At 43.0% G+C, this 21,124-nt stretch overlaps 1 protein-coding gene across 1 annotated transcript in view; it reads left to right on the forward strand.

Annotated features, from left to right (window-relative positions):
• LOC126267908 (dynein regulatory complex subunit 7-like) overlaps positions 1-21,124 on the forward strand; it is a 283,625-nt gene that overhangs the window by 196,777 nt on the left and 65,724 nt on the right. The window contains exon 8 of the mRNA XM_049973218.1: positions 4,287-4,499. Coding sequence (XP_049829175.1) covers positions 4,287-4,499 — 213 coding nt within the window. The remainder of the gene's footprint in view (positions 1-4,286; positions 4,500-21,124) is intronic.

Raw genomic sequence — 21,124 nt, forward strand, 5'->3', positions numbered from 1 at the left:
ACCTATGTAGCTATTGGAAGAATGGGCATACAGTAGCTGTTGTACAGTGGAGCTGTTTTACAGTACAGGGTCAAAATTTAAACATTACACACCGTTTCTGACCAAGGCAAATTAAGGAAATTGGTTGGTTCTTTTGCATTAGGTGTGGTCTAGGATGGCCCTTATGCCGCTTATAAAAGCATCATATTTCGTGGGTAGTTCCTAAGAAATCCCCCCCTCCTCCCCCCCAAAAAACATTATTTTTGGGTAAACAAAGTACCAATTGTAGGGATGCCTACTTCTATAATATCTATTCATGGTAGATTGTTGATATTTTTCCACATGTACTTAAGATGACATTCTCAAGGAATTTCAAATTTTGTTCACTATCCTTATCCATTACACTGGGCAACAATGAAAATGTTTTGGGCTTAAAAATAGTAAATTTACATGTATATCCATCTGCTGAATTAAAAAATCACCACAAAAATGACAGCTTTGCTCTTTTTTGAAGATAATGTGACATTTCATTTTTTAGAGTGAAGATTTTATGGGAGTCGGCACACCTGTCAAATAACAAAACACAAATGCTCTTCAGCTGTTTGTAAGTCATAAACATAGATACTGTTGCTGTGACTGTGAATTACATGTAGTTTCTACTAAATTAATGCAAAATTTCTGGTTCGCGAGTGCTTTTTTAGTGTAAAATTTGTAAAAATGCCACGAAAATGTGTAAATATGGGTTGGGTTGGGTTGTTTTGGGGAAGGAGACCAGAGAGTGAGGTCATCGGTCTCATCAGATTAGGGAAGGAAGTCGGCCGTGCCCTTTCAGAGGAACCATCCCGGCATTTGCCTGGAGTGATTTAGGGAAATCACAGAAAACCTAAATCAGGATGGCCGGACACGGGATTGAACCGTCGTCCTCCTGAATGCGAGTCCAGTGTCTAACCACTGCGCCACCTCACTTGGTGTAAATATGGTGAATAACTTTTGTTATATTTGTGGTGAAATAACATTTTCCTCACAGAAACGCAATCTGACGCCTCTTGTAAAGACTGCCTATCAGAATTATTTCGGTATGAAAGTAGGGGACCAGGATAAGCCTTGGGTTCCACATATATGTTGCAACACATGTTCAGTTACACTGCGAGAATGGATGAAAAAGAAGAAATGATCTATGGCTTTCACTGTGCCTATGATTTGGCGGGAGCCTACAAACCATTCAGATGACTGCTGTTTCTGCCTGACTCCACCTATAAAGGCAGGATTCTCTATGAAGAAAAGAAGAACAGTTCAGTACCTGAATCTTTCATCTGCTATTCGACCAACTCCACATTCGTATAGTTTACCAGATCCTACTCCACCCGAAAATTGTGTGTTTGAAGTAGAAAATGAAGACACTGTGCAACAAGAAGAACCAAACAAGCCTTCCACATCCCATGACCCTGATTTTGAGGGAAAAGATGATAAACTGCACAGACTGAGTCAAGCGGAATTGAGTGATCTCATTACAGACCTTGGCCTGTCAAAGGAGAATGCAGAAATTCTTGGGTTTCAACTACAGCAATGGAATCTTCTCCAAAGTGATGTGAGAATCTCACAGTACAGAAAACATCACATGGAACTGCTTCCCTTTTTTGAGAAGAAAAATAATCTTGTTGTTTGCTGATTTGGAACCATGATCCAATTGAATGGAGGCTGTTTATAGACTCCTCCAAGCTTAGTTTGATGTGTTACTTCACAACGGGAACCGTCTTTCATCTATTCCTGTTGGTCATGTAGTTCACACGAAGGAGACATAAGCAAATATGACAGCACTCTTGGACTCAAATATCATGAATACAAATGGAAAATCTGTGGTGATCTAAAAGTCATTGCCATACTCTTAGGAATGCAACTGGGCTACATAAAGCATTGCTGCTTCTTATGTAGGTGGGAGAGTAGAGATAGGAAACTGCACTATATTAAAGAAGACTGGCCTGCAAGAAACCTTCATCCTAGCGAGAAAATTGTCATTGCCAAGCTTCTTGTGGACCCAAAAGGCGTTCTTCTTACACCCCTGCATATCAAGCTGGGTTTGATGAAAAACTTTGTCAAAGCTATGAACCGAGAAGGACATAAGAGAGAAATTTTTGAAATCAAGTGATGCAAGAGTTAAGGAAGGCATTTTTGTCAGACCACACAAATAAGAGAACTTGTAAAGGATCCTGCATTTGACCAAGTTTTGGGGGGACAGAAAAGGAAGCTTGGGAAGCCCTCAAGGGTGTTGTTCATGGATTCTTAGGCAACAAATACCATAACCTTGGATGCAACATGTCCCTTAAGATCCATTTTCTCCACTCCCACCTAGACTTTTTCCATCCTAGTTGTGGAGCTGTTAGTGATGAACATGGTGAGAGATTCCATCAGGACATTTCTGTTGTGGAACAAAGATATCAGGGCGATTGGAATGAAGTAATGCTTGCGGATTACTGTTGGTCTTTGAGTAGGGATTCTGCAGAACTCCATTACAAGAGGCAAGCTAGAAGACGATGAAGTCAATAGGCCACCACATGATTCTCTTCAGACATGACGATCTGCGAAGTATTTTTCCAGCAATTTAGAACTCTTAGCATGTAATTACCAGTTAAAAAAATCAAATGCACTTTCATTGTTGTTAGCATGTATGTAATTAAAATGTATCCTTTTCTCTCAATCCGTTAATATGTAATACTTCCACCTTGTGTATATCACAGAAACTAGAGCTAATAAAAATTTTTCACTGTCATATTTTTTTGTCAACCCAAAATTAGTGGTAATTGCATCATGAAGTGCTCAAAACTTTCAAAAATTATTTTCTTTTTACCCAGTGATTATCGAGATCCAGAAATTCAAAGTTACTATAATTATGCAAGAAGTTACAAAAGCCAGTTTTTAGACATTTTTGCAGCATAGGCCACAATTATCTAAATAACTAACGATAGCAAGATGTTCAAATTTTAACTGTACATTCTTTAGACATTCACTTAGAAAGGACATTTTTTCCATTTTCAAAAATCTATATCTGTTATCGAAATACACCCTAAAAGCAATGATTTTTGGGTAACAAAATTACCAATTATGAGGATGCCAGTTCTATAGTTTCAGTTCTGGCAAATCATGAAAATTTTTACCATATGCTCTTAAAGTGATGTTTTTGGGGAACCTTGAAATTTTTTTTGATACCATTATTTGTTACTGAGATCCAGAGGTACAAAGTTACCATTCTTTGACACATAATACCCTGTCTGAGGCGTAAATGTAGGAAATGACATCATGAACACATGTCAAGGGTTGTAGAGTCTTCGCAAAGGTTCTGAGCTCGCCAAGCTATGTTTGGAGTCAGAATTTTTTCATTAGTATAACATTATGACATGCTGTCTCTGTATGCTGGGCAATTTATACCTATACAAGTATGCCCAAAGTGGTCTACCATTACAAAAATGGGCTAAAAAGGATCATAATGAACCTGAAAAGAACTTAAAATGACTGACAAAATTATGTAAAATGGAAAAGACTGCAAATTCAGTAAAGTGTTTCTAATAAAATCTTTTCTCTTTTAAGACACAAATAATAAGCCATGGTTTCCAGTGAATTGCAATCAACGAGCGAATGGTCTTCACCATATTGCTTTGGCAGATGTTGCTGTTGTTGTTGTTGTGGTCTTCAGTCCTGAGACTGGTTTGATGCTCCATGCTACTCTATACTGTGCAAGCTTCTTCATCTCCCAGTACTTACTGCAGCCTACATCCTTCTGAATACCCGTCCTTTTTTCCCCCTATGGTAAGTCTTTCCACTCCCGGGATTGGAATGACTCCTTACCCTCTCCCTTAAAACCCACATCCTTTCGTCTTTTCCACTCCTTCCCTCTTTTCTGATGAAGCAACTGTTGGTTACGAAAGCTTGAAATTTGTGTGTATGTTTGTGTTTTTTATTGTGTCTATCTACCAGCGCTTTCTTGTTTGGTAAGTCACAGCATTGTGGCAGTGAGAGGGAGATGCTTAATGTGAAAACTTCACTGCAAAGAGAGACTGGATAAAAGGATTTAGAATGCTCTGTGTTAAAAGAACTTGAATATGTTCACATGTCAAAATTTTTGTGGGAAAGATGGAATGAGCACTGAAGAAGCTGGTTTCCTACTTTCTTAGCACAGTCTTTAAGAGAGAAACATATCCACCTTTTTGTGCTGTGACAGGAGCATTCTTTCGATAGTATTTATGTGTTTCACTAATATGTTAGCACAAGTAGAGATCCTAATATTATTAATAATTATATTTCATTTTACACAGAAAATAACAGAAAGATTCCTTCGGAATCCAGATAAAGCGCCAAATGAAGATGTTGCTGAAAGGGTGTTTGCATTAGCAGAAAATGAGATCAGGTTACGATACTACCATGGACCTCACCAAATAACTGGGGCTGTCCGAGAATTCATAAAGCCACCACTGTCTGAAAGAGGTGAAAATCTGACATTTGATCCTGATCTCACGAAGGGCCACCAAGTAAGATTTAATGTAATACTAATTAAGTTCTTGTAGCTGGGGTTCACTGTTGTGTAAAAATTTTTAAAGGATGTCATGGCCATTGCAGACTAAAATTATTTATTTATAAAAACCACTATTGCAATTTCAGCCATATAGCCATTATTGCGGGCACTGGGGAAGGAGCACATATATAGAAAGGCACTTAAATCACACCATGCTTATAGTAGTCATTTTACTCAATTTCACAATGACTACCCTGCTAAGATCTCAATAGTCATTTTTAACAATATAATACTGCTTTGTGTAGGATAAGATTAATGATTGGAAAGGATTTATATTAAAATTTTTAATTATAATCTATTTCTTCATTTCAATTTTGCACATTGTGACAAGTCTGATAGAATAGTTTTATAACTAGCTTCAATCAATGAATTTTGTTTTCGCATAACTACATTGTCACTTACAAAATGAGAAAAGAAAAGAAAAACGACACCTCTGACAAACAGAGGAGAGAATTTTAAGGAATGTGGGATGAGTGAAGCTATGCACCAACAGCAAGAATGCATTGTTAGAAATAAATTTCTATGCACGTTGTAAACAATTAATTTTCAATAAACTACTATATGCTATTTGTCATTGCATAGGTAAAACAAACACAATAAATCTATAAGGAAAGCTACTACTTAAAAACTGCCACATTCTTATTTATACTAAATTTCTTTTGTGTATGCACAACTGCTTGTTACTAATTATATTATTACACTCTCATCAGAGAGTATTAAAATAATAATCTGCACATTGTAACCAACTATTCTGTACTCTCAAAAATACAGCAAAACATGTACAGAAAGGCAATTGTTTGTATCTCAGATATTGGAAACAATAGTACTTTCAAAAAGAAAGAAAATGGAGGAAAGTAGAAAGCAATTGGATACATTCTCTGTATGTTCCTTGCACTTTCATGTATTTCTCCGTTAGCTGTCAGATACTTCCACCTACAAACCATCCCACAGTGATCCAATTCCAGCAATCCAGCAGGTTCTCCAGTCACTACTCAAATCCTTAGGCCTATCCCAGAACCACTCCCCAGAGTCCATCTCTCTACTTACCCCTACCACTCCCCACACTCCCACCTTCAACATGCTTCCTAAAGTCCATAAACCCAACCACCCAGGACGCCCCATTGTGGCCGGTTACTGTGGCCCCACTGAGAGAATCTCTGCTCTCGTAGACCAACACCTTCAACCTATTACCTGGAACCTATCCTCCTATATAAAAGATACCAACCATTTCCTCGACCAACTCTCCACAGTTCCTCTCTCTTTACCACACGGCACCCTGCTCATCACTATTGATGCCACCTCTCTGTACACTAACACTCCTAGTGCCCATGGCCTCACTGCTATCGAACACTACCTTTCCAGACGCCCTATGGATTACATACCGACAACCTCCTTTCTAGTATCCATGACCAACTATATCCTCACCCACAATTACTTCTCCTTTGAAGACATTACCTACAAACAAATCTGCGGTACGGCTATAGGCACCCATATGGCACCATCCTATGCCAATCTATTCATGGGCCATCTAGAGAAATCCTTCCTAAAAACCCAGAATCCTAAACCCTTCACCTGGTTCAGATTCACTGATGACATCTTTGCTATCTGGATTGAAGGTGAGGACACCTTATTCACATTCCTCCAGAACCTCAACAACTTCTCCTCCATTTGCTTCACCTGGTCCCACTCAATCCAACCAGCCACCTTTCTAGATGTTGACCTCCGCCTCAGAGATGGCTATATCAGTACCTCTGTCCATATCAAACCTACTAACCACCAGCAATACCTCCACTTCAACAGCTGCTACCCGTTTCATACCAAGAAGTCCCTTCCGTAGAGCCTAGCCACCCACGGTTGTCGCATCAGCGGTGGTGAGCAGTCCCTCTCTAAATATACCGAGGGTCTCACAGAAGCCTTCTCTGACTGTAATTATCCTCCCATCCTTGTACAAAAACAAATCCCCCATGCCTTATCTTTCCAGTCTCCCACCACCGCCCAAAGTCCCACAGTCTGACCACAGATGGGCATTCCCCTCATAACTCAGTACCATCCGGGACTGGAGCAACTGAATTACATTCTCTGCTAGGGTTTCAATTCCCTCTCGTCGTGCCCTGAAATGAGAAATGTCCTACCCACTATCCTTCCCACCCCTCCTACCATGGTATTCCACCGTCCATCGAGCCTACACAATATACTCGTCCATCCTTACACAACCCCTGCTCCAGATCCCTTACCTCATGGCTCATACCCCTGTAATAGACCTAGATGCAAGACCTGTCCCATACATCCTCCTACCACCACCTACTCCAGTCCGGTTACTAACATTACCTATCACATCAAAGGCAGGACTACCTGTGAAACCAGTCATGTGATCTACAAGCTAAGCTGCAACCACTGTGCTGCAATCTATGTAGGCATGACAACCCACAAGCTGTCTGTCCACATGAAAGGCCACTGACAAACTTTGGCCAAAAAACAAGTGGAACACCCTGTAGCTGAACACGCTGCCAAACATGATACCCCTCATCTCAGTGACTGCTTCACAGCCTGTGCCATGTGGATCCTTCCCACCAACACCAGCTTTTCTGAATTGCGCAGATGGCAAATTTCGCTCCAATACATCCTATGTTCCCGTAACCCTCCTGGCCTCAACCTTCGTTAGTCAATGTCCTTACCCACCCAGCCCTGTCCCTTTTCCCATTACAGCACTACACAGCCATCACTTCACCACCACACCCAGTCTTTTAATTTCTTTTATTTTTATTTTTATTTCTCTCCTTTCCGCTACTTACCCCCTCCCCCCTCCTAACTTTCTCTCCTACCCTCCATCTAAACTGCAACCCTTCACTGTCTGCCACTCCCACCATACTATCCCTCCCCCTCCCCGCCTCAGCCTCCTCCTTACCCCCACCCAGTCGCCACTCCGATCATGCACTGGTGCTACTGCTTGCTGTGTAGTTTCAGCTCTCTGAGACTGCAGATGTGTGTGGAAGTTGCACTTGCGTGTGTGTGTGTGTGTGTGTGTGTGGTGTGTGGGTGTGTGTGTGTGTGTGTGTGTCTACTACTGACAAAGGTCTTAATGGCCAAAAGCTTTGAATGTGTCAATCTTTTTACTGTGCCTATTGTGGCTCAGAATCTCCACTATATGGTGAGTAGCAACTTTCCTTCTTTCATATTGTTACATTCCATCCTAGATTTTCCATTGTTTGATTTTATGTATTAATTCATTTTATAATTGATTAAGTGCTATTTACACAACATTTCATTTTGGTTTCAGTTCTTATTAGTTTTGCAGAAGTTATTGAGAGATAAGTATTCATAACATTTGACATTTTAAATATACAGTTGAAAAAATTCATTATGGGACTTAATTTTAGACTGAGGTGGACTGAAATGGTATTTATTTTCCTTGCTGCCCAACTTCATACATAATTTAAAACAAAAAAATGTGCAGTTTATATTCTGTGCTCCTTGTATAGATAAAGAGCTTTTGAATATAAGATAGTAAATACAAAATCACCTCTAACTCTGAGATTTACTGTTGTTGAATGCATAAATACATACATTGCTGGTAAAGAAAGAAGATGTGTATGTTTACCAAAGCAAAATGATCTGGCTGAATGTAAGCTGTTACTCCAGTCTTGTCCTCCCAACTGTATTGGGTTGCTTGCTTGGTTTAAGGGGGGGACTAAACAGTGAGGTCATCGGTCCCTTGTTCCCAATAGAACAAAGTAGAACAATTACCCAAGGTAAAGAAGAAACAAAGAAGACATATGGCTCAATAACAGGAGAAAGGAAGAACCACAAGACTTACAGAAGGATGACGAACACTACAATTGACAAAACAGGACAAGAAAACCACAGAGAGATGCAAGAAGCAGGAAGAAGACACTAAAAGCAAGAAAGCAGATTACCATGGCTGGCTGACCATTATGATAAAAAAGGAGAAGCCAGCCACTCTACAACACATTAAAACCTCCACCCTAAAAGCCCTAGGGACAAAGGACAAGCGCTAAAACTCAGATCAAATGATAAAACCTACCCTCACAAATAAAACGTAAAACTAAAGCTGCTGTTGAGGCATTGTTGCTCAACACTAAAGGTGGGGTGCTGGGAAAGTTTAAAGTCCACCTTCTACACATTCCTTAATGACACACAGTTTGTTGTGCATACTGCTATGCCACTCCATCTACCAAAGCTGAAAAACCTTGCGGCGCAAGGCAGAATGCAGGGCAGTTTCAGAGATGCCCATCTCCAGGAGAGGTTTCCGCGTAGCCTGTTTGGTGAACCTGTCAGCAGGTTTGTTGCCTGGGATTCTGACATGTCCTGGCGTTCACACAAATGCCACTGAACGACCGGACCATTCCAGTGCAGAGATGGACTCCTGGATGTTCGCTACCAAAGGATGGCGAGGGTAGAACTGGTCAATAGCTTGTAAGCTGCTCAGAGGATCAGAACAGAGAAGAAATGACTCACCAGAAAAGGAACGGATGTACTAAAGTGCATGAGATATGGCCACAGGTTCTGCAGTGAATACACTGCAGCCAGCAGCCAAGGAATGCTGTTCAATATGGCCTCTGTGGACATAGGTGAAGCCAACATTACCATGAACCATCACCGCGCCGTCAGTGTAAACAACTTCAGAGCCCCGGAACATGTCAAGAGTTGAGATGAAGTGACAGCAGAGAGCAGCGGGGTTAACAGAGTCCTAAGGGTCACGCAAAAGGTCCACACAAACGTTCGGACAAGGTGTACACCATTAAGGTGTACGTGAATGGACCTCAAGTAGAGGTGGGTGTACATGAATGGACCTCAAGTAGAGGTGGTAAAGGGAAGGACTCCAGTTTGGAGAGGAGGGATCGCATCGTGAGCTCTGAACTTGGCCGCCAATGCGGGAGATGAACTGCTGTGGTTGGGAAAAGCAAATGGTAATTCAGTTGCTCAGGAGAACTATGAATGTGTGCAACATAACTGGTGAGTAATTGTGCACATCAGATCCGCAATGGAAGGAGTCCATCCTCCAACTGGACACTGGTCATCAGATCTGGCCTAAAAGCTCCTGTCGGTAGGCAAATGCCACAGTGGCGCACTGGGTCAAATGAACACAAAGCTGATGGTGTCGCCAAACCATAAACGAGACTCTCATAGTCAAGGTGGGATTGAACAAGGGCTCAGTATAGCTGCAGCAGTGTAGAGCGATTGGCACCCCAGTTGGTGTTGCTCAGGCAGCGGAGACATTCAGGTGCTGCCAGCACTCCTGCTTAAGCTGACGAAGGTGAGGTAGCCAAGTCAATTGGGCACTGAAAACCAGTCCTAAGAATTGATATGTCTCCACTACAGCGAGTAGATCATCATTAAGATAAAGTTCAGGTTCTGGATGAACAATACGATGCCAATAGAAGTGCATGACACACAACTTTATAGCTGAAAACTGGAAGCCATGGGCTAGAGCCCATGACTGCGTCTTGTGAATGGCTCCATGTAGGTGCCACTCAGCACCACCAGTACTGGAGAAGCAATACAAAATGCAGAAGTCGTCCGCATACAAAGAAGGGGAGAGCTGCTGCTAGGCCATTAATGGCCACTAAAAATAGATACACTCAATACAGAGACTTGAAGAATGCCATTCTCCTGAATATGGGGGGAAATATGGGAGGCACCAACTTGGACATGGAATGTACGGAGTGACAAGAAGTTTTGGATAAAAATCGGGAGCGGGCCTCACAGGCTTCATTCATACAATGTCGCCAGGTCGTATTGTATGCTTTACGTAAGTAAAAAAAAAGACGGCAACCAGGTGTTGGCAGCTGGAAAAGTCTGTTTGGATAGCAGACTCGTGGGATACAAGATTATCAGTGGCAGAGCGACCCTGGCGGAAACTGCCCAGACATAACAGGGTGTACATGACCCGGTACAACTGGGAGATACGGGAAAAACCCTGGGATTTTTTCATCTGGGAGGAAACCGGGAAAAAGCCGGGAATTTTTTAGAATTCCAGGAATTTTTCGTTGTTTTAGTTTTCAGTTAAATTTTTGTAATTTTGACTGGTAAGAATCGATACTCTAACAAAGGATATTACTGTATCACACTCCTGCAGAATAATACTGTAACAATGAAATGTGAACGAGAAAAAATATGAAAATAAAACATAAACTGCAAAGGAAATGTTCCATATACAACAACAAAACACAGTGCTCACACAAGCGTTTGCCAACAGCAAAATGTGTCAAAGGCTTTAGAAAGACTATGCAATACTTCATACCAACAAATTGCCTCCGATGAACGTGACGTCACAATTGTTTATATTAGATTCGTTTTAGCAGTTACGAGCATGGCCATGCTCATGCGCAGCTGATTGGCGTATGCGTTGTACCTTCTCCCCCTTCTGGCTACAGAAATGTGGCTGTTGGCTGTGTAAGCAGTCGAATTCATATTTTTGTGGAGGATAAAACCTTGTTTCACAAAGCGCCTAGCATCCAGCACACATTGGTCTATCGATTATTCATAGGATTTTGAAACACACCCTTGTTGGTTTTTGAACACGCTCTGTAAGTTGATTTCTGAATGAATCATAAGTTGATTTTTGAATGCATGCATAGCGTATGTGATATCTATCAGGGTAATCAAAAATGTTCAAATGTGTGTGAAATCTTATGAGACTTAACTGCTAAGGTCATCAGTGCCTAAGCTTACACACTACTTAACCTAAATTTTCCTAAGGACAAACACACACACACACACACACACACACACACACACCTATGCCCGCGGGAGTACTCGAACCTCTGTCGGGACCATCAGGGTAATCCTAGTCTCATCTAGAAATAGACTTTCCCGCTGGCAAAAGGGGACTGGGCTATATGAGCTGAGCGGAGTAAAGCTGAACGAATGAACACCAATCGCTGTCTGATTATGTTGTTGATTGGGTTTGCGAATGATCAGTGTTGTTATAATTACTAGGGAAATCCTTAGATTCAGACTACCCGAGTAGAAATAAGCGTTCTTTTTGATCTGATGCTTGAGAAACTGAAGCGTATGAATGAAATGTGAAACTATTTCCTAACATAAAGCTTTTTGCTTGTAGTAGGCCTACCAGGCATTTTATGTCGGTCTTCGTGAATTATATTCTGTCGTGTTATAAGAATGACCATTTGTGCCAAATCAGTCTCATTTGTTTGATGTGTGTTACAATTTCGGCTGTGTTAGAAAGGCCTATTTTGTTTTATCTACCAGACAGTTACAAAATAGACGTAATCAGATTGAGAAACCATACCAGTCTTGGGTACTATTTGTATTAATAGCTTACGCAGTATTAGACAATGATATTTCGATTTTTCATGTAGCAAACCGTTTGACGAACTTTGATGAGGTAACAGATTCTTTCGCAGAAAGGAAAGCACGCCATGTAAAGCTGTAGCAAGATTAGAGAGAATAGAATGCTAGGAGCTAAGGATTGAAGAAATGTGTACTGTCTAGCTGGTCTCTTGTCTTTACTGGTTTTATGTATCCTATATTTAATTTTATGTCACCCAAAATAGAAAGTAATAAGCTAACAGGCAATAAAGAGTGCAGGAAGGATGTCAAACCGGGCCACTGGGAGCAGGGGAGGCACCACAGTACATTTTAATTTCCACTGTCCTGAACATAGTTTCATGGCATCCAGTACAAAATATACATGTTTTAGTTCCATGGAGCGAAATACAATGACGTGCGATAGAAGAATGCTGCTGTGTGAAGAGGGGTGGCACTGTACTCTGGCACACTTAAGACCAAATAACATGTCTTACATTCCCTCGAATATGTATGTTTTATGTATCAGACTCACAAGAAAGATGTGGCTGCTACAAAAGGAACATATTATTGAAAACTTGATTTTTTTAAATTTTTGACGTCGTATCTCAAACACTTGAGGGGATGGGGTACGGGATGGGGGTGGGGGGTGGGGAAGCCACTATCTTAGTATTGCCCCAGTTCGGAAATAGTGTAGATCCGGGGCTGATGCGCAGAGCAGTCTGAGTTATAGTGGGGAAGTGTGTAGTCTCCGCGTGACCCGTGTTTACATTTAGTGATTTTGCTGTTTCCTCTCGTTTACTGCTCTCACTTCAAATGAAAACAAAATGGATTTCTGTGGCCACGAACATTCACATAATCATGAAAGGCTAATATGTTATTAGTTTCAGATTTTATTTTATTTCCACTCGCCTTGTAGAACAATGGAGTTATTTTTGTCAGTTTGCTGAAAGCGGTTTTTATTAACCTTTTGACGATGAGGCAGTCAATCTGTTTGAAACGAAGTTTTTAGTTCCACACTATTGGCTAATTTCAACTGCTTGCTGCATTTTAAGTGCACGTTTTTTTCTTCTAGCACTTATGGCATTATCCCAAAACAAAGAATAAAACATGAGTTAATACAGTACTGGTACTCCAAGAAAATTTACATCCTGAAACCCACACTGAAAAGCTTAATATCAGATCGAGGCCTACTTCATTGGGAATCTGGACATACGAATGTGCTCTATAAATATACACTACAAATGTGCCATTTTAGTGTGGTCACGAAATTCCGATGCTCTTGCAGTATCCTTTGATGGCTTGTTTCTTTTATGACACAATGTAAGATCTTTTAATGTTTTACACGTTCGTACATAACAGGCTTCCTGCGTCATAGCAGCGGCCAAAGCGCAGGGATGCCCGTTATCGGATGCTCTCTGACGGCTACTGAAATGAACCTGTTTCTAACAGGTCGCAAGAAAATATTGGGACTGGTGGTTTAAAAAGCATTACTTTCAAAGTAAATTTTCTTTTACGCAAAGTGAACTATGGGCGATAATGTACGATGAATTTCTTAAATCACAGAGCGTTTGATGACGAGCCATTTCGAACCCAGAAGATCAGATATTCATGTCATTATTATGAGCAAATTAATGTAGTGCTGTGGGAAGCTCGCTCTCCTCTGCGGTAGGTGGTTTATTTGTGGAAAACTTCGAGGACAAGTCACTGGACTCGGCTAAAAATTTTACTGGCACATTTGTCTGTTCTATGTTGAAGTGTAAAATGAAGATCAACATTATATGTGAAAGCTTAGCTTCTCTTGTACCTTATTAACCTTAGAGACCAGGCACGGCTCGTGGTTTCTATACAGGGGAAGGCTGCGGCATTTATCGATCGGAGCCAACATAGACCTCGGGTTACGCTACAGATTAGTCTGACATAAACAACTAAGAATTCAGGGGGAGGGGGTGGCCAGACCACTCTCTACCCACAATTTTTCGTACTGTATCTTCTATTATCAGGCATTAAATATCATTAGAAGCTAACTTCGAGTTAAAACCTTTGGTTAGTATTTTTATACGTCATCATTACATTTTCTGACACTTTGCAGCAAATCATATGAAAAGACGCGTTTCAGGGAGATCTTTAATGCGGATCTGGATGCACCAAGTTCTTTCACTTTCATACTGTGGCCGTGTTCCAAGTTTTTACCTATTAAATTGCACACTGAATTCGTATTGCGCTTGTTTCATACTTGCGGTATGTCGCAGATATTCACCAGCAAGTAAAACTCACTAAAATCTTGCAAAATACACTCCAAAAAATAAACTTGCTAATACCACACGGTATCAACAAAAGCAGTCAGCATCAACAAGCAAGGAAAGTAAAGTAACGGGACAAATTTCATGCGCTTTGTCCTCTAACCACTTATGAAACTCTCGCTAGATGGCAGTACTGGTATGTTACTGTAGTCTAGTGCACTCTGGTGGGATATTTGCAAACTTATTCTAAATGTGGATAAAATAGCCAATGGCACAAACAAAACAACTATGTAAAACATTATGAAAACAATAATATTAAACGTTGATTAATGACGCATTGAAGGCGTAGTAGAGACGTGCAGAGACAGAGATTGGTTAAATAAATAGTGGAACCTGAAAAATGTGTGGTGGTTGGTATGCCATCCTTAAGCTGCAAGCTCTGAGCCTTCGGGTCGCCCCTAAAGAGCAGTACTATGTAGAAGCCACGCCCCCAAACCGCTACTACATGCAGCTTACGGACTTTCCAAGGTGCAGCCTAAGCACTACTAACCGTTCGGAAAATATCTGTCAATGCAAACAGTTCCAAAAACGTTCACCATCGTTATTTTAATCTGAATGAGAAATATGTGAAATTCGTCCTGATAATTTAAATTATGTAATACATTCTTGCGAAATTTACTTTAACATATATTTTGGGGCAGCTCCACCTCAGAGCCTTTAATTACGAGCCGCGCCTGTTAGAGACCAATATTGTATGTGAACGCTTTGCTTTTCTTGGAGCAACACTATGTATATTAATTTAAAACATTAACTTTTCCTGTTTGTGTATATGGGCTACTTAACAGTGACGTTGCTATTAGCTGACTACATCATGCGTCGTGTGGACTGGATAACCGCTGTCATCGACTGGCGGCATCACGTGACATAAGCTATGACTGACTTACAAAAGCGCATCTCAATCTCGATTACAATGGTATGGAAAGTAACATGCAGTGTTTGGTGGAATTCGAATTTATACTTTCGTAATACGAAAATATGTTGCTGAACATCAAAAATCTTTCCAAAAGGGGTTTTCTTCTCTGAGTTCATTTTCTAAAGTGCCGGGAAATTTTATGCCTGTGTATAAAAACTTAACCTTTCATAGGATTGAAAAGTTTTACAGTTCCAAGAGAAAATATACTTCACTTAATAACACGGAAAAAGTGTGTTTTCATCTGGGAGAAAGTGTATTTTTAACCGGGAAATACAGGAAAAATCCGGGAATTTTTTTTCCTTGTCCACGTATACATCCTGCATAATCAAGCGGATTTTTGCCGGATTTTTGCACCAGAATGATGGTGCTCTCCCGCCATTGCGATGGAAAGAGGCCATTGTACCAGATTCGGTTGAAGATGACAAGGACATATCGCTTGTAGTCAGACGAGAGATGTTTAATCATCTGACTGTGGATCGAATCCAGCCCAGGAGCTGTGTCGGGGCAATGTGCAAGTGCACTGATGAGCTCTCACGCTGAAAAAGGGGCGTTATAGGGTTCACTGTGGCATATGGTGTATGAGAGGACTTTCCTTTTCCATCCACCGTTTGAGGGTGCGAAAAAGGCTGCACGGGGCGGGGGGGTAGTTCTCTGATGTTCTCTGATGCAGAGGCTCAGGCAACACCAGGGACACCTGTTCGGGTCTGGTACCCAGTGGTCGACACATGCCTCTCCCAACACTCTTGTTTCCATTGTTTTATAAGCAGGCAAACAGGCACGGAGCCACTTCAAGGCTATTAGGTGCTCTGGGAAAGGGTGCCGCTTATGTCACTGTAGAGCTCGCTGACGCTCTTTAACTACCTCAGTGACTTCTGGTGACCACCAAGGAATTGTCTTTCACTGAGGGTACCCTAGACAACGAGGTATCATGTTTTCTGCCACAGAAATTATCGTTGTAGTGACCTGCTCAATCACAACAGTGATGGCACCACGTGGGGGAGGTTCCACAGTGGCTGCAGAGGTGAAGGCTACCATGTCTGCCTTGTTTAAAACCCACCTGGGTAGGTGTTCATGGGCATGACGCTGGGGGAGGGAGGGACAGGAAGATGGGGAAGTGCTCACTACCACACAGGTCATCATGTGCCCTCCAGAGGGTAGATGGGCTGCAAATTGATAAATCAATGTTCGAGTAACTACCATGAGCCACACTGAAATGTGTGGCGGACCCAGTATTTAAGAAGCAGACGTCGAGTTGTGACAGTAAATTTTCGACATCTCTGCCACAGCCATTAAGCACGGTACTACCCCACAAGGGGTTATGGGCGTTAAAATCTCCCAAAAGTAGGAAAGATTTAGGGAGTTGATTAATCAGTGCAGCAAATACATTCAGGGGTACTGCACCACCTGGAGGGAGATATACATTGCATACAGTTATTTCCTGCATCGTCTGTATCCTGACAGCCACAGCTTCAAGAGGAGTTTGAAGGGACACAGGTTCACTACATACCGAGTTCAGGACTTAAATGCAAACTCCACCTCACACTCTATTATATTTGCTATGGTTCTTGTAATATCCCCTGTAGCCATGAAGGGCAGGAGTCTGCAGTGTCGTGAACCAGGTTTCCAGGAGGGCAATGAAGAAAGCAGGTGTAAAGTTTAACAGTTGCCATAGCTCAGCCAGGTGGTGGAAAAAAACCCCACAATTCCACTGGAGGATGATGTGATCATGAGACTGGGAAGGCATGAAACATTAATTGAGGTAGTCTATGCCTCAGGTTCACCTGCTGCCACTGACTTGCTTCCTGAACAGGCTATATCCATTGTGACTGAGAGAGGGTCTGGCGAGCTCTAGGTCCTCAGCAGATGCCAGAGTCTTCACCTCATCCTCAGATGCAGAGCTTGTAGGCAGCAATGGTGTGGGTGCAATTCCCTTGGTCTTGGGGGGTCTTCTTTCTGGATTTCTCTCGCTGATCCTTGGGTTTCTCTGGCTGGGAGGGCTTCACTGATTCAGTCTCCGGGACTGAGGATGATCCACTGGCAAGTGTCATCTTCCCCACTAGCAGAAACCTGGGAAGGGAGTGACCCAAGGGAACCCTTCCTAACGAGAAGAGCCAAAGAAGACTTATGCTTCTCTTGCTGAGAAGTGGGGACTGGTGTTCGTGATGGTTGGGGGAACAGTGCTTCCAAGGTAGGTGGTGCAGGAGCAACAGGGAGGGAAGTGCCCCCCACCATCAAGAGGGCAGGTGTACTCTTCTGGCTCTGAGAGCCGACTGGAACTCAGGGAACTGATGGGGCTACAACTGTTCTTGTAGTGATGGCATAAGAGGACGTCATAGCCACAGGATGTAGGCACTCAAATTTCCTCTTGGCCTCAGTGTAGGTCAGTCGGTCCAGGGTCTTGTATTCCATGATTTTCCTTTCTCGCTGTAAAATCCTGCAGTCTGGTGAGCAAGGGGTAATACTGCTCTCCGCAGTTGACACAGATGGTAGGCAGGGCACATGGAGTATTGAGATGGGATGGACAACCACAATGTCAACATGTGCTGCTAGAAGTACAGTGGGAAGACATATGCCCGAACTTCCAGCACTTATAGCACCTCATTGGGGGAGGGATATATAGCTTAATATCACAGTGGTAGACCATCACCTTGACCTTCTCAGGTAATGTGTCACTCTTGAAGGCCAAGATGAAGGCACCGGTGGCAGCCTGATTATCCCTCAGACCCCGATGGACACGCAGGACTAAATGAATTCCTCAATGCTCTAAGTTGGTGCACAGCTCATCGTCAGACTGCAAAAGAAGGTCCCTGTGGAATATAATACCCTGGACCATATTTAAGCTCTTATGAAGCGTGATGGTAACAGAAACATCCCCCACCTTGTCACAATCAAGTAATGCAAGCTGGGCACAGGATGCCATTTTTATCAAGACTGCCCCTCACCGCATTTTGGACAAGCCCTCCACCTCCCCAAACTTGTCCTCTAAATGCTCTACAAAAAAACTGAGGCTTCATCAAGACAAAGGAGTCCCCATCAGCTCTCGTTCATATGAGGTACCACGGCAAATAAGCTTCACTGCCATCCTTAACCTGGGATTCCTCCCATGGTGTGGTCAGAGAAGGGAATGACTTGGGCCATACTGCCACCTGGCAGGATGGCCATTGCTGGGAGTCCTGATGCCCCAGGGTGATGGGCATCTACTCTTTGGCATATATGGGGGGTTAACAGCACAGGCATCAGCAGAGTGATCTCTGTGTAGTCGGGGGGCTACAACCAACCGGGTACATGGTGGCCTCACCACAATGGACTGGGTACCATGCTGGATATGAGGCGCAAAGAATTCCACGGTCCTTGTCGGCGCGGAAAACGACGCTTCATAGTGGGTGGAGGAAAATGCACCCAGGGAGGTTGATAAAGAGATGGAGGATCAGCGTTACTGCAATGCAACAAAGAGAAAGTGGGCTAAAGATGTCAGTGCATGATGGGCATGATGCACCATATGAGGCACTCTTCCCTAATTGGCTCGCTCTTTGGGAAAATTTTGAAAAATGGAGGTATAACCCTACAGGGGACCATCACATAAAGGCTGAAAGGTGTGAGACTCCTTTTAGTCACCTCTTATGACAGGCAGCAATACGTCAGGCTTATTCTAACACCCGGGCCCACAGGGGGGCAACTGTATTGGGGAGAGACCCATTATGAAACAACAAATCATCAAAGTCATTCCATTTCCAGATCAAGGTAGAGACTATGAACTGATGGTTCTACATTTTTCTGTGAAAGTATTTGCAGAAGTAATACCATATCTGACTGTGTGAGTACTGGGCTGATACCCATACCCCACCACATTAAAGTGATTCACAAACATTTTGAAAATGATCACACACTTTCACATGAATAACAATAGACACAAACAGATGGATATATGGTTTCTGCCCAGGAATAGGTAGGAGAGGAGGAGTCGGGGTGGGGGGTGGGGGGCATGACAGTGGGGAGGTAGAGCATCCAGTGAACGTAACAGCCAAGTTCTGTAGTTGGACTAAGCCAAAAAGATGAAGTGTTACCTTCTAAATGCTCTACCACACTGATAAAATTCATAATGAGGATAGTTGCTACTCACCATATAGCGGAGATGCTGAGTCGCTGATAGGCACAATAAAGATAAAGTCACAAAATAAGCTTTCAGCCAACAAGGCCTTTGTCAAAAATAGGCAACAGACACACACACACACACACACACACACACACACATACACACACACAGACACACATACACACACACACACGCAAACACTAGTTCCACGCGCATGACTGTGGTCTCTGGTAGCTGAAGCCACACTGCGAGCAGCAACAGCAATGCATAAAGGGAGAAGCAATTGGGTGGGGGTAAGGAGGAGGCTGGGAAGGAAGGGGAGGGATAGCAGGGTAGGGTAGCAGATAGTGCAGTGTTGCTGGGAAGCATGCAGGGGTGAGGGGGAGAGACGGTGGGGCAGCTAGGTGCATAGTCGGGAGGTTAGACAGAGGTCACGGGAGAGGTCTGGTGGTGGCGGTGGGCTGAGGGAATGGGGGGGGGGGGGGGGGAGTAAGCAGAAAAGGAAAGAAGTAAGAAAACTGGGGGCATTGGTTAAATAGAGGGCTGTGTCAGGCTGGAATGGCAACAGAGAAAGGGCTGGATGGGTAAGGACAGTGACTAATTCAGGTTGAGGCCAGACGGGTTACAGGAACATAGGATATATTGCAGGGAGAGTTCCCAACTGTGCAATTCAGAAAAGCTGGTGTTGGTGGGAAGGATCCATATGGCACAGCCTGTGAAGCCGTCATGGAAATGAATAATGTTGTGTTGGGTGATGTGCTCACAAACAGGGTGGTCCAGTTGTTTCTTGGCCATAGCTTGTCATTCATGCAGACAGACAGCTTGTTGGTTGTCATGCTCACATAGAATGCACCACAATGGTTGCAGCTTAGCTTGTAGATCACACGACTGTTTTCACAGCTAGTCCTGCCTTGATGGGATAGGTGATGTTTGTGGCCAGACCGGAGTAGGTGGTGATGGGAAGATGTATGGGATAGGTCTTGCATCTAGGTCTATTAGATGGATATGACTCGTGAGGTAAGGGGTTGGTAGCAGGGACTGTGTTGGGATGGACCAAGTAGATTGTGTAGGTTGGCGGATGGCAGGATATCACTGTGGGAGGCATGGGAAGGATAGTGGGCAGGATATTTCTCATTTCAGGGCACTACGAGAGGTAGTTGAAACCCTGGCGGGGAATGTAATTCCATTGATGCAGTCCTGGGTGGTACTGAGATACGAGGGGAATGCTCATCTGTGACCAGATGGGGATGTGAGACTGGATAGATAAGGCACAGGAGATTTGTTTTTTTACGAGATTGGGAGGATGTTTACAGTCTGTGAAGGCCACAATGAGACCCTCAGTATATTTCGAGAGGGACAGCTCGTCACAGCAGATGTGATGACCATGGCTGGCTAGGCTGTATGGAAGGGACTTCTTGGTTTGTAATGGGTGGCAGCTGTCGAAGTGGAGGTATTACTGGTGGTTAGTGGGTTTGATATGGACAGAGGTACTGATGTAGCCATCTCTGAGGTGGATGTCAACATCTTGGAAGGTGGCTTGTTGGGTTGAGTAGGACTGGTTGAAGCAAATGGGGGAGGAGCTGTTGAGGCTCTGGAGGAATGTGAGTAGGGTATCCTTGACCCCGATCCAGATTGCAAAGATGTCATTAATGAGCTTGGATGAGGTGGGAGGTTTAGGATTGTGGGTGTTTAGGAAGGATACCTCCGGATGGCCCATGAATAGGTTGGCATAGGATGGAGCCCATGGTTGCCCATTGCTGTACTCCAAATTTGTTTGTAGATAGTACCTTCAAAGGAGAAATAATTGTGGATGCGTATAGTTGGTCATGGTGACAAGGAAGGAAGTTGTTGGTTTGGAAAGGTAGTGTTCAGTAGCAGTAAGGCCATGGGCACTAGGCATATTGGTGTAAAGGAAGGTGGCATCAGTAGTGATGAGCAGGGCATCATGTGGTAAAGGGACAGAACTGTGGAGAGTCAGTGGG

The sequence above is a fragment of the Schistocerca gregaria genome, chromosome 4, assembly GCF_023897955.1.
Source record: "Schistocerca gregaria isolate iqSchGreg1 chromosome 4, iqSchGreg1.2, whole genome shotgun sequence".
NCBI lineage: Eukaryota > Metazoa > Arthropoda > Insecta > Orthoptera > Acrididae > Schistocerca > Schistocerca gregaria.